The 27,133-nt window shown below is 48.4% G+C and overlaps 1 protein-coding gene across 1 annotated transcript in view; it reads left to right on the top strand.

Moving 5' to 3' along the window:
- The window catches only part of LOC129696731 (electrogenic sodium bicarbonate cotransporter 1-like), a 214,005-nt gene that overhangs the window by 102,803 nt on the left and 84,069 nt on the right, over window positions 1-27,133 (top strand). Inside the window, exons 15-20 of the mRNA XM_055634903.1 lie at window positions 1,609-1,766; window positions 3,676-3,763; window positions 5,058-5,212; window positions 22,259-22,372; window positions 24,605-24,779; window positions 26,294-26,427. Of these exons, the coding sequence (XP_055490878.1) occupies window positions 1,609-1,766; window positions 3,676-3,763; window positions 5,058-5,212; window positions 22,259-22,372; window positions 24,605-24,779; window positions 26,294-26,427 (824 nt within the window). The remainder of the gene's footprint in view (window positions 1-1,608; window positions 1,767-3,675; window positions 3,764-5,057; window positions 5,213-22,258; window positions 22,373-24,604; window positions 24,780-26,293; window positions 26,428-27,133) is intronic.

Genomic DNA, 27,133 nt, shown 5'->3' with positions numbered 1-27,133 from the left:
TGGCCTCTGATCCTTCTAAATTCCAGAGTATACAAGCCCAGCCGTTCCATTCTATCACATATGACAGTCCCGCCATATGTGGAATTAACCTGGTGAACCTACGCTGCACTCCCTCAATAGCAAGAAATGTCCTTCTTCAAATTTGGAGACGAAAAATTGCACACAATAATCCAGGTGTGGGCTCACCAGGCCCTGTACCTGAGCAGCAACTTGAATGAGTTGCCAGAGGAATCTTCCCTGTCCATGTACCTGTAAAAATGTATTTTAATTGGTGTGATAGTACCTGCCTCAACTACCTCCTCTGGCGGCTGATTCCATAGGCTTGGCACGGTGGTGCAGCGGTAGAGTTGCTGCCTCCCAGCACCAGAGACCCGGGTTCCATCCTGACTACGGGTGCTGTCTGTACGGAGTTTGTACGTTCTCCCCGTGTCCTGCGTGGGTTTTCTCCGGATGCTCCGGTTTCCTCCCACACGCCAAAGACGTGCAGGTTTTTTAGGTTAATTGGCTTTGGTAAAAATTGTAAACTGTGCCTAGTGTGTCGTATAGCGCTCGTGTGTGGGGAGATCGCTGGTTGGCGTAGACTCGGTGGGCCGAAGGGCCTGCTTCTGTGCTGTTTCTGGAAACTAAACTAAACTAGTGCACCCACCACCTACTGTGTGAAAATGTTGGCCCTTAGCTCCCCTTTAAATCTTTCCCGTGGTCAGAATGCAGAAGTGGCAGGGCTCAGGAGACTGTTACACATCTCCTTGTGATTATGGCTGTCAGGATTTATGCAGCTTGTGGGACTTTAATAGGATCACATGCAAGCAAGCAGAACGAATGTCAACCTTAAAACTGACCTCGCTCCCACACCAAGGACGGAAAATCTATACTATATAACTTGCCTTTGTCAGTCGGGGCATTATGTACAAGAGTCAGGAAAGTATGATGCAGGTCGATCAGACTTTGGTCAGGCCACAAGTGTAGTTCTGGTCGCCCCATTACAGGAAGGATGTGGAGGCTTTGGAGAGGGTGCAGAGTAGGTTTACCTGAATGATGCCTGGATTTGAGAGTTTCAGCTACAGGGAGAGGCTGGACAGACTTGGTTGTTTTCTCTGCAACGTCAGAGGGTGAGGAGAGACTTGATAAAAGTGTATAATATTATGAGAGGCATAGACAGGGTAGACAGTCAGAACCTTGTGCCCAGGCAGGAAATATCAAAGACTGGAGGGCACAGTTTTAAGGCGAGAGGGGGATAGGTTAGTAGTGATGTGTGGGGCAAATGTGTTTACACAGAGGGTGAGTGGGTGCCTGGAACGCACTGCCAGGTGTGGTGGTGGAGGCAGATACAATAGTGGTGTTTAAGAGACTTTTACAACATCCTTCCTATAGCAGGGTGACCAAAAGTGAGCAGAATTCTCCGTGTGGTCTCATCCAACATCTAAAGACACAGAGTGCTGGAGTAACTCAGCGGGTCAGGCAGCATCTCTGGAGAACATGGATAGGTGATGTTTGGGATAATTCAGGTCATGTTGAGATTGTTTGTGTTGGATCACCGACCTCTCTGCTGCCCGACCTCACCCTGTAGCTCTGGCCCTCGTGTCCTCACGCTTGGTTTTCTTGCTGCAGCTGAAGAACAAGTTCATGAAGAAGTTGCCCCGTGATGCTGAAGCATCCAACGTGCTGGTGGGGGAGGTGGACTTCCTGGAGGCCCCCTTCATTGCCTTTGTTCGCCTTCAACAGGCCGTGATGTTGGGGGCATTGACCGAGGTCCCAGTGCCAACCAGGTGGGTGAACGGCGATGACTGTGGTCGGGTGGGAGGTCACCGTCTGGCGCGCGGTGCTGACTCTGGTGTTTGATGGATGAGACAATTTTACTTTAGACCTTAGAGATATGGGCCCTTCGACCCACCGAGTCCGCACCGACCAATGTTCACCCCATACACTAGCACTATCCTACACACTAGGGACAATTTACAGAAGCCAATTCACCTACAATCCCGCACATCTTTGGAATGTAGATTGAAACCGGAGCACCCGGAGAAAACCCACGCGGTCACAGGGAGAACGTACATACTCCGTACAGACAGCGCCCGTAGTCAGTAATGGATACATTTTAGCCGCACACTCCTGATATTTGGGCACCTGGTACAGAGGGGGGAAGGTCGGGAGGGAGGGAGGGGGGGGGGGGATCTCCCTGTCCATCTGCTCCTGGGTCTGGCCAAGATGGCCATTCACTGGTCCAGGCAGCGGGAAGTCGACAGTCGCACCAGGGTTGGCTGCCTGCCCCTTTTCCAGGCCTACGTCCGTGCCCACATGTCCCTGGAGAGGGAACACGCGGTGTCCACGGGGACTTTGGGGGCCTTCCGTGAACGCTGGTCACCACGGGAGGTCGAGTGTATTGTTGATAAAGTTGGCGATATTAGATATAATTAGATTAGATATAATTTATTGCCACACAACCAGGGTCGGTGGAAATTTGGGTTGTCAGCAGCAGTACAATAATAAAGAACACACAACCACAATAAAACTGTAACACAAACATCCACCACAGCATTCATCACTGTGGTGGAAGGCACAACATTTGGCCAGTCCTCCTCCATTTCCCCCCCGTGGACAGGACCAGAGTCCAAAGTCAGTCCAGGATCAGCTCTTCCTCACCGGAGACCGCGGCTTTAAGATGGTGTAGGCCGATCGGTCGATATTTAAAGTCTCCGCCGCAGCCAGAAGCACCGCAGACTGCAGGGCCGGCGGTGGAAGCTCCCCTCCAGGGGTGATGGTAAGTCCATGCCGGACCCGCGGTAGAGGTTGGCCGCGGGCCGGCAGTGATGGCTTCTTCTTCCCCCGGGTCCCCCACGAGGGATCCCGGGCTGTAGACGCCGCACCAGCTGGAGCTCTGCAGACCGTGGCTTCAGGCTGCCGGCAGCCCCGTGCCAGCGAAACGGAGCGCTTCCCTCCAGCGAGCCCCAGCGAGGGCTCACCCGCTAAACACTGAGAGTCCACGCTGTGCCTGCCGCTGAAGCCCCGGGCGTGTCTCCGGGAAAGGCCGCGCCGATCCTTGATGTTAGGCCACGGGGGAGGCGACCTGGAAAAACTCGCCTCTCCATGGAGGAGGCGACCGAAGCGGTTTCCCCCTTACCCCCCCACACCACCCCCCACACAAAGCACACAAAGAAACACAAAATACATACTTTAAAACATACTAAAAAATAAAAAAAGGTTGAAAAAACTGACGCGCTGCTGACATGGCTGCTGCCAGAGCAGCGCCCCCTACAACATATTAATCTAATGACCATTTGTTTGTAAAATGTCAACGTAGGTATCCTTTGATCGTGTTAATACTCTATGTTTGTTTTTATTTTCTGAATAAAAGTATTTGTATGATTAAAAAAAATAACAAAACTAGTCGGGATCAAACCCGGGTCACTGGCGCTGTGAGGCATCTTTGGGATAAAGCAACATTTGCAGTCCCTTTTTATAACATCCTTCCTATAACACGGTGACGCAGCGGTAGAGTTGCTGCCTCTCAGCGCTAGAGACGTGCAGGTTTGTAGGTTAATTGGTTTCTGCAAATTGCCCCGAGTGTGTAGGATGGCGCTGGTGTACGGAGCTTTCCTGGACTCAGTGGGCTGAAGGGCCTGTTTGCGCGCTGTGTCTTTGAAGTCTAACGATTGCCTGTTGTTGTGTTTATTAAAGGTTCCTGTTTGTCCTGCTGGGACCGAAGGGGAAGGCCAAGTCCTACCACGAGATCGGCCGAGCAATCGGCACGCTCATGTCTGACGAGGTGAGACTGTCAAGGCCCCGCGGCACCTACACGCGACCCCATAGCGTCGGTTACATGCCCAGCATCACCCTCTCCCCACACAAAGGGCCACCTGTGTCGGGGAAGCCCAGTCACCCAGGGACCCCTGCCCATCTGCATGCCCTCTGACTGGGTTTCCACTAGTGCGAGAGTCTAGGACCAGACAGCACAGCCTCAGAATAAAAGGATGTACCTTTAGGAAGGAGATGAAGAGGAATTTCTTTAGCCAGAGGGTGGTGAATCTGGTGGAATTTATTGCCACAGACGGCTGTGGAGGCCAAGTCAATGGGTATTTTTAAAGCAGAGATTGATAGATTCTTGATTAGTGCGGGTGTCAAGGGTTATGGGGAGAAGGCAGTAGAATGGGGTGGAGAGTGAAAGAGTGAGAGTGAAGAATGGCAGAGTAGATTTGATGGGCCGAATGGCCTAATTCTACCATAACTCATGAACTTAGAAAGTCATTATGCCATTATGCCATGGGACACAGGGTTTACAATAATAGATGCAAATTGCTGGAGTAACTCAGCGGGTCAGGCAGCATCTGTGGAGAACATGGACACAGTGTGCTGGAGTAACTCATCGGGTCAAGCAGCATCTCTGGACAACATGGACACAGTGTGCTGGAGTAACTCATCGGGTCAGGCAGCATCTTTGGAGAACATGGATACGTGACCTTTCAGGCCGAGACCCATTGTGAAGAAGAGTCCTGACCCTAAAAGTCACCCATCCGCGTTCTACACAGATGCTGCTGGACCTGCTGTGTAACTCCAGCACTTTGTGGCTTTTTGTGTAAACCAGCATCTGCAGTTTCTTGGTACCACATTCTCGCTCTGCCACTCCTGGTTCTCTGTAGGCAATGGAGAAATATGGACCACTTGCTCACAGGGGTGATTAACTTGGTATCATATTTGATGGATTCAAAGATACAGGATGGAAACGGGCCCTTTGGCCCTTCGAGACCATCGATCACCCGTTCACACTAGTTCTATGTTATCCCACTTTCTCATCCACTCCCTACACACTGGGGGCAATTTACAGAGGGTCAATTAACTACAAACCCACACGGCTTTGGGATATGGGAAGAAACCAGAGCTCCTGGAGAAACCCCACGCGGCCACAGGGAGAACGTTCAAACTCCACACAGGCAGCAGTCGAGGTCAGGATGGAACCCGGGTCTCTGGTGCTGTGAGGCAGTGTCTTTGTCTTTGGTGGCACTTGGCTTTGTTGTCTGCTGATCATTGAAAGGTCCCTGTTTCTCCCCGTCGACCGTGGTTAGCTGTTTCACGATGTGGCCTACAAAGCCAAGGACAACGAAGATCTCCTGGCCGGCATTGACGAGTTTCTGGATGAGGTGATTGTGCTTCCTCCGGGCGAGTGGGACCCTGAGATCAGGATCGAGCCCCCCAAGTCCCTGCCGTCCTCTGATAAGAGGTAAGTCGACCCTTTGATTCCACGGAAGTGATTGTGCCATGGGGTAGATGGATGGTTAGTGTTAGGACTAACCTGGTCACACAGGGTCATAGACTCATCCAGTCCGACAGCACGGAAACAGGCACTTTAGCCACCCCATCCATGTTGAACAACATGCCCCATCTACACTAGTCCCAGAGTCTTACAGCACGGAAACAGGCCTTTAAGCCCAACTTGTCTATGTGTCCCATCTATACTAGTCCCATTTAGAGTCAGCATCCTACAACACGGAAACAGGCCCTTCAGCCCAGCCCCTCCATGTTGACCAACATGTCCCATCTACATTAGTCCCATTTAGAGTCATACAGCACGGAAACAGGCCCTTCAGCCCAACTTGTCCATGTTGACCAACATGCCCCATCTACACAAGTATCGACATACCTAGATGGCATCCAACCCGGGCAACTCTTTGTGTTCTGGTCACAAAAGTGATCTGCAACCGCACATTACAATTACTCAATTTTTTAAAATCTACTCCTACAGCAACAATTCTTGCTTTAACTATTCTCTTCATGATACTCCCTTTATCCTGTATCTGTACACTGTAAATGGCTCAATTGTAATCATGTAATGTCTTTCCGCTGACTGGATAGCACGCAACAAAAGCCTTTCACTGTACCAACACGTGACAATAAACTAAACTCATGCTCATGTGACAATATATGTATAATTGAATCATTAAATCACTAGTCCTACAGAGTGGAAACAGGCTCCACAGCCCAACATGCCCATGCTGACCTAGATGCCTCATCTACTCTAGTCCCATCTCCCCACGTTTGGCCCATATCCCTCTAAACCTTTCCTATCCATGTACCTGTCCAAGTGTATATTAAATGTTCATGTTCTCCAGAGATGCTGCCTGACCCGCTGAGTTACTCCAGCACTCTGTGTCCAAGTTATCCAGAGATGCTGCCTGACCCGCTGAGTTACTCCAGCATTCTGTGTCTTGTTCTCCAGAGATGCTGCCTGACCCGCTGCGTTACCCCAGGATTTTGTGTCCTTTTTTCTAAACCAACATCTGCAGTTCCTTGTTTTTACACTTTCATGTTTGAACGCTGTGATAGTACCAGCCTCCTCTGGCAGCTTGTTCCATGCACCCACTACCCTCTGCATGTATGTTACCAATCAGGTTCCTGTTAAATCTTTCCCCCTTCTCCTTAAACCCATGAACCCTGAATTTAGAGATACAGCATGGAAACAGGCCCGTCCACGCCGACCAGGGATCACCCCTTCACACTCATTACACATTATCCCACTTTCTCATCCACTCCCTAAACACTAGGAACAATTTACAGAGGTCCAATTAACCTACAAACCTACACGTCTTTAGGACATCTCTCTTGAAAGTATCCGGAGAACCAGCCTCCACCGCCCTCTGAGGCAGAGAATTCCACACTCACCATTCTCTGTGTGAAAAAGTGTTTCCTCATCTCCATTCTAAATGGCTTTCCCCTTATTCTTAAACTGTGGCCCCTGGTTCTGGACTTCCCCAACACCGGGAACATGTTTCCTGCCCTCTAGCTTGTCCAAACCCTTAATAATCTTGTATGTTTCAATAGGATACCCTCTCATCCTTCTAAATTCCAGAGTATAAAAGCCCAGCCGTTCCATTCTCTCAGCATTTGACAGTCCCGCCATTCTGGGAATTAACCTTGTGAACCTACGCTGCACTCCCTCAATAGCAAGAATGTCCTTCCTCAAATTTGGAGACCAAAACTGCACACATTACTCCAGGTGTGGTCTCACTGGGGGCCTGTACAAATGCAGAAGAAACATAGAAACAGAGAAAATAGGTGCAGGAGTAGGCCATTCGGCCCTTCGAGCCTGCACCGCCATTCAATATGATCATGGCTGATCATCCAACAGTATCCTGTACCTCCTTCTCTCCATACCCCTTGATCCCTCTAGCCACAAGGGCCACATCCAACTACCTCTTAAATACAACCAATGAACTGGCCTCAACTACTTTCTGTGGCAGAGAATTCCACAGATTTACCACTGTGTGAAAAACAAAATGTCATCTCGGTCGTAAAAGACTTCCCCCTTATCTTTAAACTGTGACCCCTTGTTCTGGACTTCCCCAACATCAGGAACAATCTTCTTGCATCTATTCTGTCCAACCCCTTAAGAATTTTCTTAAGTTTCTATAAGATCCCCCCTCAATCTTCTAAATTCTAGCGAAGGGAAGCCGAGTCTATCCAATCTTTTTTCATATGAAAGTCCTGCCATCCCAGGAATCAGCCTGGTGAACCTTCTCTGTACTCCCTCTATGGCAAGAATGTCTTTCCTCAGATTAGGAGACCAAAACTGTACGCAATACTCCAGGTGTGGTCTCACCAAGGCCCTGTACAACTGCAGTAGACCCTCTCTGCTCCTATACTCAACTCCTATACTCGATTCCTCTTGTTATGAAGGCCAACATGCCATTTGTTTTCTGCACTATCTGCTGTAGCTGCATGCTTACTTTCATTGACTGATGAACAAAGACCCCCAGATCCAATTGTACTTCCCCATTTCCCAAATTGACACCATTTAGATAATAATCTGCCTTCCTGTTTTTGCTACCAGTGGATAACCTCACATTTATCCACATTAAACTGCATCTGCCATGCATCTGACCCAACCTGTCCAAATCACCCTGCATTCTCATAGCATCCTCCTCACAGTTCACACTGCCACCCAACTTTGTGACATCTGCAAATTTGTTAATGTTACTTGTAATCCCTTCATCTAAATTGTTAATATATATTGAAAATTGCTGTGGGCCCAGCACCAAGCCTTAGGTTACCCTACTCTTTGTTTCCTGTCTGCCAACCAATTTTCTATCCATGTCAGCACTCTACCCCCAATACCATGTGGCCTAATTATTCCCACTAATCTCCTATGTGGGACCTTATCAAATGCTTTCTGAAAGTCCAGGTACACTATATCCACTGGCTCTCCGTTGTCCATTTTCCTAGCTACATCCTCAAAAAATTCCAGAAAATTAGTCAAGCATGATTTCCCCTTCGTTAATCCATGCTGACTCGGACCGATCATGTTACTGCTAACCAAATGTGCCGCTATTTCATCTTTTATGATTGACTCCAGCATCTTCCCCATCACCAATGTCAGGCTAACTGGTCTATAATTCCCTGTTTTATCTCTCCCGCCTTTCTTAAAAAGTGGAGGAAGAGATTTACTAGCAACCTGAGGGGCAACTTTTTCACACAGGTGTATGGAATGAGCTGCTGGAGGAGGTAGTTGAGGCAGGTGTTATCACAACATTTAAAATACACTTGGACAGATCCACGGATAGGACAGGTTTAGGGGGATATGGGTAAAACATAGGCAGGTGGGACCAGTGTAGATGGGGCATGTTGGTCAGTGTGGGCGTTGGGCCGAGGGGCCTGTTTCTGTGCTGTATGACTCCGTGTGGCATCTGGTGGAAATGCAGGGAGATCGTGCAGACTCCACACAAACAGCACCTGAGATGAAAATGGAAGCCGCGGTTTGGCGCCGTGAGGCACGGCGTCCCAGTCGCGGGTGTGCGGGTGTGTTTGGCGGTAGTGGCAATGTTGGTGCCGGTGGGGCTGAGTTGGTGCTGGGGCAGGAGGAGCTGTGTACAGGTAGGGTTGCCAATTGTCCTGTATCATCTGGGACATCCTGTATATAGGGCTAAATTGGTTTGTCCCATACGGGACCGCCCTTGTCCCATATTTGACTGCTACTACTCGGGTCAAGGGGACTGTCGGGTCGGAGCGCCGCGTCCGGCCCCACCATACCTGTCCCGACGTAATGCAGCCCATGGAGTGCAGCAGCAACGCCTTGCCCATGGCCCTGTCAGTCGGCGGCCTGGCCAGCTGTCCGACCTTCGGACCTTCGCTTATCGCCGACACCACCACCCCTCCTTCTCATGGCCAATCATCGGTTCATGAGTTGGATGGGGCGCCGGACTTTGCGCGCGACGTCGTGCGGCCCGGGCCAAAACTCCTCAGCCGGCCCGCCGGCTGGGCTTTGTGTGCAGTCCAGCACCCGGGCCAACTCGTCATTCACCCAGCCATGGCCTAGTCGTTCAACGAATTGCCGTCTGGAATTTGTCCCATATTTTGACCTTTTGTCCCTTATTTGGGAGTGAGAAAGTTGGCAACCATCTGTACAGGAGCAAGCTCTTCCATGTGGCCCGCTGGCACAGTACACTGTGCACGGTGTCTGTCCGCACTGCCAGTGGCGTGGGCAACCGCAGGGGAGGATGCATTATTCAGCACGCCACTATCTATTCATAAAACCCCGGCAGTTTCACGTGTCGCCATGCCGACGGCTGGGGCAGGCAGATGAATAATTTCTCAGCGGCCTGGTGCAGGCGGATGAACAATGAGCACTTTGCACATCACCCTCTCTCACTGCATGCCCCCAATGGAAGGCAAAATATTCAACATACCCAGACAAGTTGGTGACAATGTGAAGGCCAAAGGTCAGGCCTAGTCTTACTGCAGGAGAGAGTACAGGATCTATAGGGTGAACACTCCCATCCAAATGTCTTGTTTAAGCCTATTGTTAAAATACCCCATCTACACTAGTCCCACCTGCCCGTATTTGGCCTATATCCCTCCAAACCTGTCCTATCCACGTACCTGCCCAAATGTCTTTTAACGTTGTTATTGTACCTGCCTCAACTACCTCCACCGGCAGCTTGTTCCATACACCTACCACCCTCTGTATGGAACATAAGAGATATAGTGTGGAAACACCGAGTCCGCACGCACCCTCCAGCAATCATCCCGTACACTAGTTCTATCCAACACACATAGGAACAATTTCACAGAAACCATTTAACCTACAAACCTGCACGTCTTTGGAGTGTGGGAGGAAACCAGAGCACCCGGAGAAAGCACACGCGATCACAGGGAGAACATATAAACTCTGTACAGACAGCAGTCATACTCAGGATCGAACCAGGCCTCTGAGGCAGCAATTCTACCGCTGCACCACTGTGCCGCCTCTAATTGTTGAAAGTATTTTAAATGCTGTTATAGTACTTGCATCAGCTACCTCCTCTGGCAGCTCGTTCCATACACACACCACCCTCTGTGTGCAACTGGAGAAATTAAACACAGACAGGGTGGCCAATGTGAAACACCTCCGTTCAGGTTTATTATAACGTGTACCGAGGTATAGTGAAAAGCTTTGTTTTACGTGGTTTCCAATCAGATCAGATAATACTATACATAAATACAATCGTCAAACTCAAGTATAATAGGAAGATAGAGAGTGCAGAATATCGTTCTCAGCATTGTAGCGCATCGGTTCCAGTGACCACGTGGGTTTTGTCCGGGTGCTCCGGTTTCCTCCCACACTCCAAACATGTTTGCAGGTTAATTGCCTTAAGTAAAATTCTAAATTGTCCCTAGTGTGTAGGATAGTACTTGTGTACAGGATGGTCGCTGGTCGGCACGGTCTCGGTGAGCTGAATGGCCTGTTTCCATTCTGTATCTCTAAAGTCTATATTGGAGCAGAATTAGGCCATTCAACTCATCGAGCAACTCCACCATTCAATCATGGCTGATCTATCTTTCCCTCTTAACCCCATTCTCCTGCCTTCTCCCCGTAACCTGTCTCTACCCCATGCACAACTTTGGTCTTTATGTTCAGGTTTATTATTGTCCCATGTACTAAGGTACAGTGAAACACTTTGTTCTGCATGCTATCCAATCAGATAATACTTGACACAAATACAATCATGTCAAACTCCAGTACAATAGGCAGAGCAAAGGGGATGATAGAGAGTGCAGAATATAGTTCTCAGCATTGTAGCGCATCAGTTCCAGAGACAAAGTCCAATGTCCGCAATGGGGTAGAGGTGAATCGCACAGTGCCCTAGCTTATGGAAGAGCTGTTCAGAAGTCTGATAACAAAGGGGAAGAAGCTGTTCCTGAGTCCGGTGGTGCGCGCTTTCAAGCTTCTGTACCTTCTGCCGGATGGGAGCAGGGAGACGTAGGAATGACCGGGGGTGTGACAGGGACTTTGATTATGTCGGCTGCTTCCCCGAGGCAGCGTGAAGTGTAGTGGTTGTTGCAATGCAAGGAGATAAGCATTTCTTGAGGCAGTGGAGCACAAAGCAAGCAGTGATGTCCTGGTCATCCCAGTCACAAAGAGCAAGAAGCAGCAGGAAGTGTCCTTACTTTGCTGTGAAGGTGACTAGCGTTCAGGGTCCCTTTCTCAGTGCAGGCACGACCTAATCAGAAGTGGAAATGAAACCAGACACTTCCAGACATTTTAACCAGACAGTTAAACCCTCGACTATGCTCATTGCAACAAAATACTGCAGCTGCTGGAACTTGAGCAAAACACAAAGTGCTGGAGTAACTCAGCGGGTCAGGCAGCATCTCTGAAGAACATGGACAGAGTGCTGGAGTAACTCAGTGGGTCAGGCAGCATCTGTGGAGAGAAATGGACAGGCAATGTTTCAAAGGGTCCTGACCAGAAATATCACCACAATCTATGTTCTCCACAGATGCTGTCTGATCCCACTGAATTACTACTGCACTCTGTGTCCATGTTCTCCAGAGATGCTGCCTGCCCCGCTGAGTTACTACAGCATTTTGCTGTATTTTTAGGAATAGGTTTGATGTGCTGTGGGAAATGCAGCGACGTGTTAAGGCAAGACACAACACGTTTATTTAGTGATTAGGTATTTGCCTAATTGCTGTGGGGTTGGTGTTTGCCTTTGTGGTTTGTCTTTGTGAGTGGTGACAATGTGGGAATTGGTGGTGTCACTGCCGGCTCGGGATGTGGATGCCAGCAGTGGGAACCCATGGTTTGGATCACTCCAGCGACCAGTTCCATGTCCGCAAACGTTCAGCCCCGGAAACGACCCCCCGCACATCCAGCTGTGCCTCACCTCGGCACATTGGAGCACACCTGGGCTCAGGCTCAGGCACCTTCATGAGTTCTAGGTGCAGAGTTAGGCCATTCGGGCCATCAGGTATACTCCGCCATTCAACCATCTTTTCCGCTCAAAACCCGTACTAATTAAGAATCTGTCAATCTCTGCCTTAAAAATATCCATTGACTTGGCCTCCACAGCTGTCTGTGGCAAATAATTCCACAGATTCATCACTGATGTAAAGAGATTCCTCCTCATCTCATTTCTAAAGGTACGTCCTTTTATTCTGAGGCTGTGCCCTCTGGTCCTAGACACTCCCATGAGTGTAAACATCATCTCCACATCCACTCTATCCAGGCCTTTCACTATTCGGTAAGATTCAATGAGGGTTTCCCTCATCCTCCTAAACTCCAGCGAATACAGGCCCAGTGCCGTCCTACATTTAGCATACATTCACATCCCGAGCCGGCAGTAGTTCTATATTATCTCACTTTCTCATCTTCTCCGCATCCAACCTATTCTGGCCTCTCACTCTATGCAGGGCATGTCTCCAGGGCCACTCGATAACCTTTGTTATTAACTCACAGAAACACCAGCAGTTTTCCATAACAACATTTAAAAGACATTAAACATTAGAGGTACTGCGCGGAAACAGGCCCTTTGGCCCACCGAGTCTGCGCCGACCAGCGATCACCCCGTGCACTAACACTATCCTACACACTAGGGATAATTTACAATTTACAGAAGCCAATTGACCTTCAAACCTGCACGTCTTTGGAGTGTGGGAGGAAACCGGAGCACCCAGGGAAAACCCACGTAGTCACAGGGAGAACGTGCAAACCCCGTACAGACAGCACCCGAAGTCAGGATCGAACCCAGGCCTCTGGTGCTGTAAGGCAGCAACTCCACCACTGCGCCTCTGTGCCGCCCATTACAATAGTGGCATTTCAGAGGCTTTTCAACAGGCACATGGATATGCAGGGAATGGAGAGATATGGATCACATACGGGCAGAGGAGATTAGTTGAACGGCATCACGGGCAGCATGGATATTTGGACAGATGCATGAGGATAGGGGAGGGATATGGGCCAAACACGGGCATATGAGACTTTCTTAGATGGGGCATTTTGGATGTATTTACGGGTTGGGCCGGGTCATTCTCACCTGGCCCACAGCTAACAGTGGCCTGCTTTACTTTTTTGCATATCTTTCATTCTTTAGTTCTATATCTCTCTATATCACCATCTATATCTCTCATTTCCCTTTATCCTTACTCTCAGACTGAAGAAGGTTCTCGACCCTATTCCTTCTCCCCAGAGATGCTGTCTGACTCGCCGATCTTACTCCAGCTTTTTGTTTCTATCTTTGGTTTAAACCAGCATCTGCAGTTCCTTCCTACCTATCAATGCACAATGTCAGTACTGACCAATATGCCTCATCATCTACACCAGTTACATTTGCCTGCGTTTGGCCAATGTCCCCCTAAAACTTTCCTATCTATGTATCTGTGTCGAACACGATATCAAGTTAAACTCATCTCCTCTGCCTGCACGTGATCCATATCCCTCCATTCCCTGCATAGCCATGAGCCTATCCAAACATCGCCACTGTTGTATCTGCCTCCACCACCATCCTCGGCAGCACATTCCACACCCCATCACCCTCTGCATAAAAAACCTGCCCCGCCACATCTCATTTAAACTTTGTCCCTCTTACCGTAAGGACGGCACAGTGGCATTGCTGAGCTTATAGTAGAGATCCGGGTTCGATCCTTACCTGGGGTGCTGTCTTTGTGGAGTTTGCACATTCTTCCTGTGACCAAATGGGTTTTCTCAAGGTGCTCTGATTTCCTCCTACATCCCAAAGACATTCAGGAGTGTAGAACTTCTTCGAAGCAAACGTGGCTGTAGTATCGGGTCTGGGTTAGGATGTGGTCGAAGAGTTGGACGGAAGGGGGAATCACAGAGTGGGGGCAATCAGAGATGAGGTTGTAAAACTGTCTTCGGAGGGAGGAGGAAAACTTCTTAAAGTGTAGGTTGTGTAGGAAAGAACTGGATGCTGGTTTAAAATCAAAGGTAGACACAAAATGCTGGAGTAACTCAGAGGGACAGGCAGCAACTCTGGAGAGAAGGAATGGGTGACGTTTCGGGTCGCGACCCTTCTTCAGACCTTCAGTCTGAAACGTCACCCATTCCTTCTCTCCAGAGAAGCTGCCTGTCCCATTGAGTTACTCCAGGATTGTAGGTTAATTGGCCCTCTGTAAACTGGCCAAGTCACGGGGTATTTTTAAAGCAGGGATTGACAGATTCTTGATTAGTGCGGGTGTCGGGGGTTACGGGGAGAAGGCAGGAGAATGGGGTCGAGAGGGAAAGATAGATCAGCCATAATTGAATGGCAGAGTGCTCAATGGTCTGAACAGCCTAATTCTGCTCCTATGACATGGACTTGTGGATGAGAAAGTGGGATAACATGGGGTTAAAACCTAACTAGTGTGGACGGGTGATTGATGGTCGGCGCCGACCTGGTGGGCCGAAGGGCCCGTTTCCATGCTGTATCTCTAAACTAAATAATAGAAAACTAAACTAAACTAAACGTCGAGCTGTTGGAGAACACCCATGTGGTCAGAGTGAGAGCGAGCAGACACCACACAGACAGCACCGGAGGTCAGGATCGAACACTGGTCCCTGGCGCTGTGAGGCAGTGGTTCTACCCGCTGTGCTACTGTGCCAATAGCCAATAGACAATAGGTGCAGGAGTAGGCCATTCGGCCCTTCGAGCCAGCACCGCCATTCAATGTGATCATGGCTGATCATCCCCAATCAATACCCCGTTCCTGCCTTCTCCCCGTATCCCCTGCCTCCGCTAGCTTCAAGAGCCCTATCTAGCCTTCTCTTGAAGGTTTCCAGAGAACCGGCCTCCACCACCCTCTGAGGTTGCGAATACCACACACTCACAACTCTGTGTGAAAAAGTGGTTCCTCATCTCCGTTCTAAACGGCTTACCCCTTATTCTTAAACTGTGGCCCCTGGTTCTGGACTCCTCCAACATCGGGAACATGTTTCCTGCCTCCAGTGTGTCCAAACCCTTATTAATCATATGTTTCAATAAGATATCCTCTCATCCTTCTAAACTCCAGAGTATACAAGCCCAGCTGCTCCATTCTCTCAGCATATGACAGTCCTGCCCGCCATCCCTGGAATTAACCTTGTGAACCTTCAATAGCAAGAATATCCTTCCTCAAATTTGGAGACCAAAACTGCACACAATACTTCATGTGTGGTCTCACTAGGGCCCTGTACAAATGCAGAAGGACCTCTTTGCTCACATACTCAACTCCTCTTGTAATGAAAGCCAACATGCCATTCGCTTTCTTCACTGCCGTTCCCCATTGTGTCTCCATTATTTGGGACTTTGTTCCCGGCCTGTGCCCGGAACAGGGAGGCGAGGTACACAGACCCTCCAGTCTCTCCTCAGTTGGGAAAAGGATTGGAGGGTATTGGTTGATGCCCCTCTAACACGGGGCCACGTGGAGAGGTAGCAGGGCAGATCTCATGGAGGGGAAAGTTGCAGAGGTTTGGAGTTGGACATTTAGTCATACATCACTGAAACAGGCCATTCGGCCCGACTCATCCATGCCGACCAAGGTCATCTCCAACAGGTAGACATAAAATGCTGGAGTAACTCAGCGGGGCAGGCGGAATCTCTGGAGAGAAGGAATGGGTGACGTTTCGGGTCGAGAAAGTAACATTAGCAAATTAAAAGTAACATTATCAAATTTGCAGAAAACACAAAGCTGGGTGGCAGTGTGAACTGTGAGGTGGATGCTATGAGTATGCAGGGTGACTTGGACAGGTTGGGTGAGTGGGCTGATGCTTGACAGATGCAGTTTAATGTGGATAAATGTGCGGTTATCCACTTTGGTGGCAAAAACGTGAAGGCAGATTATTATCTAAATGAAGTCAAGTTGGGAAAATGGGAAGTACAACGGGATCTGGGGGTCCTTGTCATCAGTCAATGAAAGTAAGCATGCAGGTACAGCAGACAGTGAAGAAAACGAATGGCATGTTGGTCTTCATAACAAGAGGAGTTGAGTATAGGAGCAAAGAGCTCCTTCTGCAGTTGTACAGGGCCCTAGTGAGACCACACCTGGAGTATTGTGTGCAGTTTTGGTCTCCCAATTTGAGGAAGGACATTCTTGCTATTGAGGGAGTGCAGCGTAGGTTCTCCAGGTTAATTCCCGGGATGTTGGTACTGTCATATGTTGATAGATTGGAGCGGCTGGGCTTGTATACTCTGGAATGTAGAAGGATGAGGGGGTTCTTATTGAAACATATAAGATTATTAAGGGTTTGGACATGCTAGAGGTAGGAAACATGTTCCGATGTTGGGGGAGTCCTGACCAAGGGCCACAGTTTAAGAATAAGGGGTAAGTCATTTAGAACAGAGATGAGGAAACACTTTTACACGCAGAGAGTTGTGAGTCTGTGGAATTCTCTGTTGTGGAGGCCGGTTCTCTGGATGCTTTCAAGAGAGAGTTAGACAGAGCTCTTAAAGATAGCAGAGTGGGGATATGGGGAGAAGGGATATGGGGAGAAGGCAGGAACAGTGGAGAATCAGCCATGATCACATTAAATGGCGGTGCTGGCTCGAGGGGCCGAATGGCCTACTCCTGCACTTATTGCCTATTGAGACACTTCTTCAGACTGATCAAAAGGGTTTCGACCCGAAACGTCACCCATTCCTTATCCCCATAGATGCTGCCTGACCCACTGAGTTACTCCAGCATTTTGTGTCTATCTTTGGTTTAAACCAGCATCTGCAGTTGTTTCCTACACACATATTTTACTCTAGTCCCACCTGCTCATGTTTGGCCCATATCCCTCTAAATCCCTCCAGCATCTACCTCATTGGAGACCCTTGGACTATCTTTAATCGGACTTTACTGGGCTTTATCTTGCATTAAACGTTATTCCCTTTATCCTGTATCTGTACACTGTGGACGGTTTGATTGTAATCACGTATAGCCTTTCAGCAGACTGGATAACATGGCACACCTGGCAATAAACAACACTAAATAAACTAAACAAAATAAACTAAACTAAACCTTTTCTATCCATGTGGCTGTCCAAGTATCTTTGAAATGTTGTTATAATTCCTGCCTCAACTACTTCCTTTGGCTGTTCATTCTATATACCCACCATCCTCTGCGTGAAAAATCCCTCAGTTCCTATTAAATCTCCCCCCCCCCCTCACCTTTAACCCATGTCCTCTGATTCATGTTCCCCTACCTTGGGTAAAAGTGGCCATTCACCCTATCTATTCCTCTCATGATTTTGTACACCTCTATAAGATCACCCCTCATCCTCCTGTGCTCCAAGGAATATAGTCCCAGCCTGCTCAACCTCCCCATAGCTCAGGCCCTCGAGTCCCGGCAACATTGTAGTGTACCAAATCATGAGAGGAATAGATCGGGTAGACGCACAGAGTCTCTTGCCCAGAGTAGGACCAGAGTACATGGGTTTAAGGTCGGGGGGGGGGTGAAAGATTTAACAGGAGCCCGAATGGCAACTTTTTCAGAGGGTGGTGGGTGTATGGAACGAGCTGCCAAAGGAGGTAGCTGAGGCAGGGACTATCGCAATGTTTAAGCGACATTTGGGCAGGTGCGTGGACAGGAAAGGTTTAGTGCAGTGGTTCTTAACCTTTGCAAATGTGAACAAAACACTGTGTGTGGTATGTACCTTTGTTAGGTTCCTAAAACATGGGCTCAACAAATGGATATGTTATTTATGACCCCTTCATGTCCCCCAGTAAAGCCCCAAACGACCTCCCATGGGGGTCCCGACCCCCACGTTAAGAACCACGTTTAGAGGGATATGGACAGGTGGCACTAATGTAGCTGGTACATGTTGGCCGGTATGGGCAAGTTGGGCTGAAGGGCCTGTTCCATGTTGTGTGACTCTCTCTCTCACTCTAACAGCCACGTAAGGTGCCTGGGGCTTGGTGATTGATTGGAGGGCTTCCAGTTGCCAGTGTGAGTCAACCTTGGCAATGGAATGTTCTAGAATGGGCTGTTCCATCAAACGGCCAGGGCTATCGCCCGTATGAAAGCAGAGATTAGATAAAGGGTCTTGCTTCTCCAATCTGATTGAAGTCAGTGGATTGCAAAAGTTTCACTTCTATAATAAGCAGGTACTATTTCTGAAGCATTACCAGCAATTCTAGTTCCGACTAGTTTAAAATAAAAGCTTACAGGTTGAATCATTGCAAGATAAGATAAAACACTCATTGGTACTTTCACCTGTCATAAAGCCATTGCTCCCTCTCAGTAAACAGGTACAGAAACTGCCTGCTCCGTACCTGTGACCCCATTAACTGAACGCTCTCTGAAATGAGATGATTTGCTCAGGTGTAGACTTACCCACACAAGCTGCCAATGCTGATAAGGACCATGGCAGGCCAGCTCCGTGTCTAAATGTGGAAACATGGAACTGCAGAAGATGCCAGCTGACAAAAAAAGAACACAAAATGCAGGAGTAACTCAGCGGGTCAGGCAGCATCTTGATTTCTCTAACTTCAAGTAACCCCTGCATTCTCTCTCTCTCCACCCCTCCCCCACCCAAGTCACACCAGCTTCTCGTTCTCGCCTAGCAAACAGCTATAAATGGCCTTTATCATCGTTACTTTTTTGCATATCTTTAATTCATTTGTTCCATATCTCTCTACGTCCCCATCTACTGTATATCTCTCATTTCCCTCTCCTCTGACAGTCTGAAGAAGGGTCTCGACCCAAAACGTTACTTATTCCTTCTCTCCAGCGATGCTGCCTGTCCCGCTGTGTTAGTCCAGCGTTTCTCTGGAGAATATGGATAGGTGATGCTTCGGGTCGAGACCCTTCCTCAGACTGATTGTAACAAGGGGAGGGGGGGTTGACAGGCACATTGTTAGAATAAAGTCCAGAGATTACAACAGAAGGCGAGAGACAAAGGATTCAAGAGGTGGGAATTGTGAAACTAGAGGGAGAGGAAGAGGGGAAAAATCATGGGTGTGAGGGAGAAAGGAGAGGGGGAATTGTTAGAGGTTACCTAGAATTGGTGAATTCAATGTAGTCCATCTCGACCCAACTGATCTCCCGGTTGCTAAACGCTTTAACTACCCCTCCTATTCCCACACTGACCTTTCTGTCCTCCTCCATTGTCAGAGTGAGGCCAAAAACAAATTGGAGGAATAGCATCTCATATTTCGCTTGGGCATCTTACACCCCAGCGGTATGAACATTGACTCCTCTAACTTCAGATAGCCCTTGCTTTCCCTCTCTCTCCGTCCCCTCCCCCACCCTAGTTCACGGACCAGTCTGACTGTCCTCTTGATTAAATTTTATCTTTGTTTGCCTCGTTGTCACCTACCCCAAGCTAACGATGATCTTCCTTTTTCCGTGAACTTTGTGCCCTTTGATCTCTAGTTTTCACACCATATCCTTCCATATCTCTAATTTCCTTCTCCACTGACTCTCAGTCTGAAGAAATGTCTCGACCCAAAACGTCACCCATTCCTTCTCTCCAGAGATGCTGCCTGGCCTGCTGAGTTACTCCATCATTTTGTGTCTATCAACATTCATACCGCTGGGGTGTGAGCTACCCAAGCAGTAGATGAGGTGCTGTTCCCCCAGTTTGTGTGTGGCCTCACTCTGCAGTGAACGAGGCCCAGGGCAGAAAGGCCAGTGTGGGAATGGGAAGGGCAGTTAAAATGCTTAGCAATCGTGAGATCCAGCAGGCCTTGGCGGACTGAGTGCAAGTCTTCAGCGAAACGGTTGCTAAGTCTACGCTTGGTCTAACATATTCAGTTATAGAGTCATAAAGACATGCTGCACGGAAACAGGCCCGTCAGCCCAGCTTGTCATGCCAACCAAGGTGCCCCATCCACGCTGGTCCTACCTGCCCAGGTTGGGCCCATTTGCCTCCAAACGTTTCCTATCAATGTAGCTATCCAAAATCTGAGAGAATCTGTCCAAAAACGTTCGGCCCCTTTTGGGATGAGATGTGAACCTGTACAGCAGGGGTGGGCAATCTTGTTCTGCATAGGGGCCAGGACGCATGTCTGTGAGCGGATGGCGGGCCATATCTATCACGTGTACACATGGATTCCGCCCCCATGACAGGCCTCAAATCACGTGTTCACAGAAGGTAGACAAAAATGTTGGAGAAACTCAGCGGGAGTAACTCAGCTCCTTGCATGTCTCACCCGCTGAGTTTTCCCAGCATTTTTGTCTTCCTTCGATTTTTCCAGCATCTTTCTTAAACGTGTTCACAGAAGGTGCGCGGCCGTGCCGGCGGCTTTGCGCAGGTGGCGGTATAACAGAGCTCGACTGCGCTCAGCGGGCTGGATGATTACGGGATAAAAAATCCGCCTGCGGGCCGGATGATTTTGGGTTATGGGCCGCATTTAGCCCGGGGGCCGTAGGGTGCCGACATCTGATGTACAGGGATTGCAATGATATAGTTTGGGTGATCGGGGACTTCATCCCTACTGTATGAGAATCATAGTGTCATAGAATCATGCAGCATATGACAGGCCCTTCGGCCCAACCTGCCCATGTCATCCAAGATGTCCTTCTACACTAGTCCCACCTGCCCACATTTGGCCCAGATCCCCCTCACCTTTCCTATTCATGTACCTGTCCAAATACCTTTTAAAATGTCTTTAAAATATATTTTAAATGTTGTGATAATACCTGCCTCAAGTATCTCCTCTGGCAGCTCGTTCCATACATCCACCACCCTTGGTTTGAACAAGTTGCCCCTCATGTTCCTATTACATTTTTCCCCTCTCACTTTAAACCCATGACCTCTGGTTCTTGATACTCTTACTCTGGGTGAAATATTGTGCATCTACATGATCTATTCCATTGAAGAGTGACAACAGCGGGGAACGAGCTGCCTGGGGAGGTAGTTGAGGCGGGGAGTAGAATAACATTTAAAACACATTTAGACAGGCACATGGATAGGAAAGGTTTAGAGTGATATAGGCCAAACACAGGCAGGTTAGATGGGGCATCCTGGTTAGTATGGATGAGATGTCCTGAAGGGCCTGTTTCTGTGCTGTGTGACTATGGCTTGATGCCTCCTGATGTTACAAAACTTACAAAATTCTTAAGGGGTTGGACAGGCTAGATGCAGGAAGATTGCTCCCGATGTTGGGGAAGTCCAGGACAAACCGAAATGAGAAGAACTTTTTTCACACAGAGAGTGGTGAATCTCTGGAACTCTCTGCCGCAGAGGGTAGTCGAGGCCAGTTCATTGGCTATATTTAAGGGGGAGTTAGATGTGGCCCTGAGGCTGAAGATCAGATCAGATTACGGTGAGAAGGGAAAAGATGAATGGAGATGTGCGGGGCAAGGTTTTTACACAGAGGGTGGTGGGTGCCTCGAGAGTGCTGCCATAGGAAGTAGAGGAGGCAGATACGATAGTGGCGTTTAAGAGGCTATTGGGTAGGCACATGCGGGGAATGGAGGGAATGGAGGGATATGGATCACATGCAAACAGGTGAGATCTGTACAACTTGGCATCATGTCCAGCACAAACTTTGGGGGCCGAAGGGCCTGTTCTTGTTCTGCTCTATGTTCTATGTTGCATGTTCCATGTTGCTTGTTACATGTTACATGACCATGAGAAGTGAGATCGACCGATTGACCAAATGGTGCCAGTACAACAACCTGGTTCTCAACTTCAGTAAAACCAAGGAACTGATTGTGGAGTTTGGAAGAGGAAGGATGAGGACCCACAATCCTGTTTGCATTAATGGGATGATGGTGGGGAGAGTCAAAAACTTCAAATTCCTGGGCATGCATAATTCCGAAGATCTTTCCTGTACCCAGCACACTGATGTAAAGAAGGCACATCAGCGACTCTACTTCCTCAGAAGATTACGGAGATTCGGTGTGTCAAAGAGGATTCTCTTGAACTTCTACAGGTGTACAGTAGAGAGCATACTGACTGGTTGCATCGTGGCCTGGAGTGGGGCAGGGAACACCATCAAGGTTCAGAAGGGCTGAATGGCTTGTTTTATGTTGCACTGTAGCCGCGCGCGCGAGAGAGAGAGCTAGGCAGAGATGAATGGTGTCACTAATGCTGTCCACTTTGAAACAGGAAGAACATGATTTCGGGTGGAGAGAGTGTGCAGATGAATGGCGACATGCCCCACGACGGTGGACAAGGAGGCGGGGGGCACGAGGTGTCGGAGGAGCTGAAGAAAACTGGAAGGTAAGACGAAAAATTCTACAACGTAAGGAGAAATAAATGTGCAATCTGGCTTAGAAACAAGGAACTGCAGATACTGCTCAATACACAGTGTGCTGGAGTAACTGTTGAATGTTTAGTAGAGTGTTAAATTTGTTCATGATATATGTATTTTTATTTCTATTTATTTTTAATGCACACTGAATGGACACTGGTTGAGCAACGTTTTTTTGTTTCCTCTGGGTATGTGAATACTCAGGAAATGACAGTAAAGATATACAATACAATACAATAACTCAGCGGGTTAGGCAGCATCTCTGGAGAACATGGACACAGAGTGCTGGAGTAACTCAGCGGGTCAGGCAGCATCTCTGGAGAACATGCATAGGTGACGTTTCAGGTTGGGACCTTTCATCAATCTGGTTTACTCCAGCACTTTGTTTCTATCTTTGGTATAAAGCAGCATCTGCAGTTCTTAGTTATTGACTTATGGTCTAGTTTAGTCTAAAGACACAGCATGGAAACAGGCCCTGCGGCCCACCGATTCCGTGCTGACCATTGATCACCCGTTCACACTAGTTCTATGTTATCCCACTTTCTCCTTCACTCCCTACACACTAGGGGCAATTTACAGAGGGCCAATTAATCTACAAGCCAGCATGTCTTTGGAGTGTGGGGAGAAACCGGAACACCTGGAAGAGACCCACATGGTCACGGGGAGAACGTACAAACTCCGTACAGACAACACCCGTAGTCGGAATCGAACCTGGGTCACTGCTCTGTGAGGCAGCAGCTCACCGTAAATTGCCTCAAATGTGTTGGGAATGGATGAGAAAGTACTGCATCTCTAAAATTAATACTAAAACTAAAATGACAAATACGCTAGTTTCTCATTGACTTCAGACATTCCGGTTAGTCGCCCTTTGAATGAAAAGGAGGCAGGTTGATAGCAATGCTATCTTCAGTTTTTTCTTAAATTTCAAAAATAAAGTTAATTCAGAATAAAAATAGATATACAAAAAAAAAGTGTGCACAAACTCATTCTCAGCATCCATACATTGATTAGTGACATATTCAGTAGTCTTTACATACAACATTATTGCCAATCATGTGCCCTGGGTGATGTCCCCTCCGTTGTTTTGAGGGGTGTCCCCACTGGACTCTGCCCCCCAATGTCCAGCAGCGGAAGGACCTGAGACTGTGGTCCTCCCCTACGGAGCCTTGGCGTTGGCTGCACCAAGCTTCAGTGCGTCCCTCAGCACGTACTCCTGCAGCGGGCCAGTCGGCAACATTCCCTGACGGACATCTTTGGTCTGCACAGGAATCAAGCCTTTCAGCCCGAATTGTCCATGCAGACCAGGATGCCCCATCTAAGTTAGTCCGCCGCTAATTAAGTGAGTCCCATACTGGGTCTGAAATGACCACAACCACATCATTCTTCACATCTTCCTCACAAATCCACAAATTTGGACTGATTTTCCCCTCATTCCTAATGACCATAGGATTCCCTATTGACCACAGCATTACCTTATTGACCACAGCATTACCTTATTGACTACAGCATTCCCTTATTGACCATGGCATTCACATATTGACCACAGCATTCCCTTATTGACCACAGTATCAGTTATTGACCACAGCATTCCCTTATTGACCACAGCATTTCCTTATTGACCACAGCATTCCCTTATTGACCACAGCATTCCCTTATTGACCACAGCATTCCCTTATTGACCATGGCATCCCTTATTGACCACAGCAACCCTTATTGACCATGGCATCCCTTATTGACCATGGCATCCCTTATTGACCATGGCATCCCTTATTGACCATGGCATCCCTTATTGACCATGGCATCCCTTATTGACCACAGCATTCCCTTATTGACCACAGCATGCCCTTATTGACCATGGCATCCCTTATTGACCACAGCAACCCTTATTGACCACGGCATTTCCTTATTGACCACAGCATTTCCTTATTGACCACAGCATTTCCTTATTGACCACAGTATTGGTTATTGACCATGGCATCCCTTATTGACCACAGCAACCCTTATTGACCATGGCATTCCTTATTGGCCATGGGATTCCTTGTTGACTACGTCATTCCTTATTGACTTTGGGTTTCCCAATTGACCATGGCGTTCCTTATTGACCATGGGATCCATGGAACTAGAATGGAACTGTCATCATGAGGGATTTCCCTGCAACATCCCGGTTTTCTATTGAACTTTTCTTTTGTCCGACGCTGTAGGTTCTTCGGGGGCTTTGTGGAGGACATAAAGAGGAAGATCCCGTGGTACGCCAGTGACTTCTACGACGCGCTCAGCATCCAGTCGCTGTCCGCCATCCTCTTCATCTACCTGGGCACGGTGACCAACGCGATCACCTTTGGTGGGCTGCTCGGAGATGCCACAGAAAACATGCAGGTTCGCGGGCACTGCCGCAGGTTGTTGGGCCTCTGCTTCCTGGGACATTGAAACTTACCGAATAGTGAAAGTCTTGGATAGAGTGTATGTGGAGAGGATGTTTCCACTCGTGGGAGAGTCTAGGAGCAGAGGGCACAGTCTCAGAATTAAAGGATGTTCCTTTAGAGAGGAGATGGGGAAGAATTTAGTTAGTCAGAGGGTTGTGAATCTGTAGAATTCTTCGCCACAGACGCTGTGGAGGCCAGGTCATTGGGTATTTTTAAAGTGGAGATTGACAGATTCTTAATTACGATGGGTGTCACGTTACGGGGAGAAGGCAGGAGAATGGGGTTGAGAGAGAGATAAATCAGCCATGATCGAATAGATGGGCCGAATGGCCTAATTCTGCTCCTATGACGCATGAACTGATGTCCTAATCAGGAACTAATGTGACAATCTCTGGCCCAATTAGACAAGAGTGTTTTGTTATCATAAGTCCCGAAATGGAACAATGAAATTCTCACTTACAGAACCCCCGACAGGTTAAAGGGGTGGTGGGGGTAAAGCTTGGCCCGTGATAGAGAAGGCACAAGGATGCTGAAATCTTCAGCAAAACACAAAGTACTGGAGGAACTCAGCAGGTCAGGCAGCATCTGTGGAGGGAATGGATAGACGGCGTTTTGGGATGGACCCTTCTGAAGACAGATTGGACGAAGGGGGACAAAGCTGACCACATCCCCACTCCACTAGGGTCAGTCTGAGGAAGGCCATTCCCCCACACTTTGGATGGAGGACCAGCCAACGGCAGCTTCAAACCAGACTGGGAGTCAGTGGAGAGGGAGATATTGAAGGGAAAGGTGTAAAACACTTTAACTCCCCCTTCCATTCCCACACTGACCTTTCTGTCCTGGGCTTCTTCCATTGTCAGAGTGAGGCCCAGCGCAAATTGGAGGAACAGCATCTCATATATTGTTTGGGCAGCTTACAACCCCAGTGGTATGAACATGGACTTCTCTAACTACAAGTAGCCCTTGCTTTCCTCTCCCCGTCCGCCCCCCACACAAGTCATTGTACCAGTTTCAAAGTCATCTAGTTGAACCTCATTGTCTGTAACTCATTTTCACATAGCCCACAGCTAACAGTGGCCTTGCTTTCCCTCTCTCTATGTCCCTCCCCCGTCCTAGTTCTCCAACTAGTGTCACTGTCCTCCTGATTAATTTTACTGATTGTATGCCTCGTTGTCTCCTTCCCTCAGCCAATAATGAACCATTTTACTTTTCCTTGAGCAATCGTCAGCTTTGTTCTGTCGTTTTCACACCTAACCCTTCCATATCTCTAGATTCCCTCTCCATTGACTCTCAGTCTGAAGAAGGGTCTCGATTCGAAACGTCACCCATTCCTTCTCTCCAGAGATGCTGCCTGTCCCGTTGAGTTACTGCAGCATTTTGCGTCTATCTTGCATCTGCAGTTTCTTCCTGCACAATGTATGAGCAGCCGTTGGATGGAACTCGCTGATTCATTATCTCCCCCTTCAGGGCGTGTTGGAGAGTTTCCTGGGCACTGCTGTCACTGGATGCGTCTTCTGCTTGTTCGCCGGGCAACCACTCACCATCCTCAGCAGCACCGGCCCCGTGCTGGTCTTCGAACGTCTCCTCTTCAGCTTCAGCAAGTACGTCACACTGGCACAGGCATTGGTGCAGGCATTTCCATTGATTGCTATTGCTATTGATATAGGAATTAATATTGGAACATAATAGCATTGATATTGGGATTGATATTGGGATTGATATTTGGTTTATGGACACCAGAAGTTGGAGTAACTCAGCGGGACAGGCAGCATCTCTGGATAGAAGGAATGGGTGACGTTTCAGGTCAAGACCCTTCTTCAGATGACCCGAAACGTCACCAGTATTTTGCGTCTATCTTCGGTGTAAACCAGCATCTGCAGTTTCTTCCTACTCCTGATATTGGGATTGAATTTGGTATTGGTATTGGAATTGGTTTATTAAAGTCATGTGTTCCAAGATACAGTGAAACTTTGGAGACAGAAGGAGCTGCAGATGTTGGAATGTTGAGCAAAACACAAAGTGCTGGAGTAACATAGTGGCGGGTCATATAACATCTGGGGAGGGAAATGGACGGGCGACATTTCGGGTTGGAACCCTTCTTCAGACATTTTTGGTGTACAATCGGGCCTAATCAGCCAACACATGAGTACAATCAAGCCATACTCAAGTACAACAGGTAGTGCAAAAAGACCAATCCCAGAGTGCAGAATATAGTGCCACAGTGTTATAGGTCAGGTCGGGGGGAGTTCCCACCGTCATGGGTACCATGTAATTCCGTGCTACCTGCTCCATGGTCGGATAGTCAGC

The sequence above is a fragment of the Leucoraja erinacea genome, chromosome 1, assembly GCF_028641065.1.
Source record: "Leucoraja erinacea ecotype New England chromosome 1, Leri_hhj_1, whole genome shotgun sequence".
In the NCBI taxonomy this organism is placed as follows: Eukaryota; Metazoa; Chordata; class Chondrichthyes; order Rajiformes; family Rajidae; genus Leucoraja; species Leucoraja erinaceus.
The sequence above is the reverse complement of the archived record's forward strand: the minus strand, read 5'-3'. Positions and strand labels throughout refer to the sequence as shown.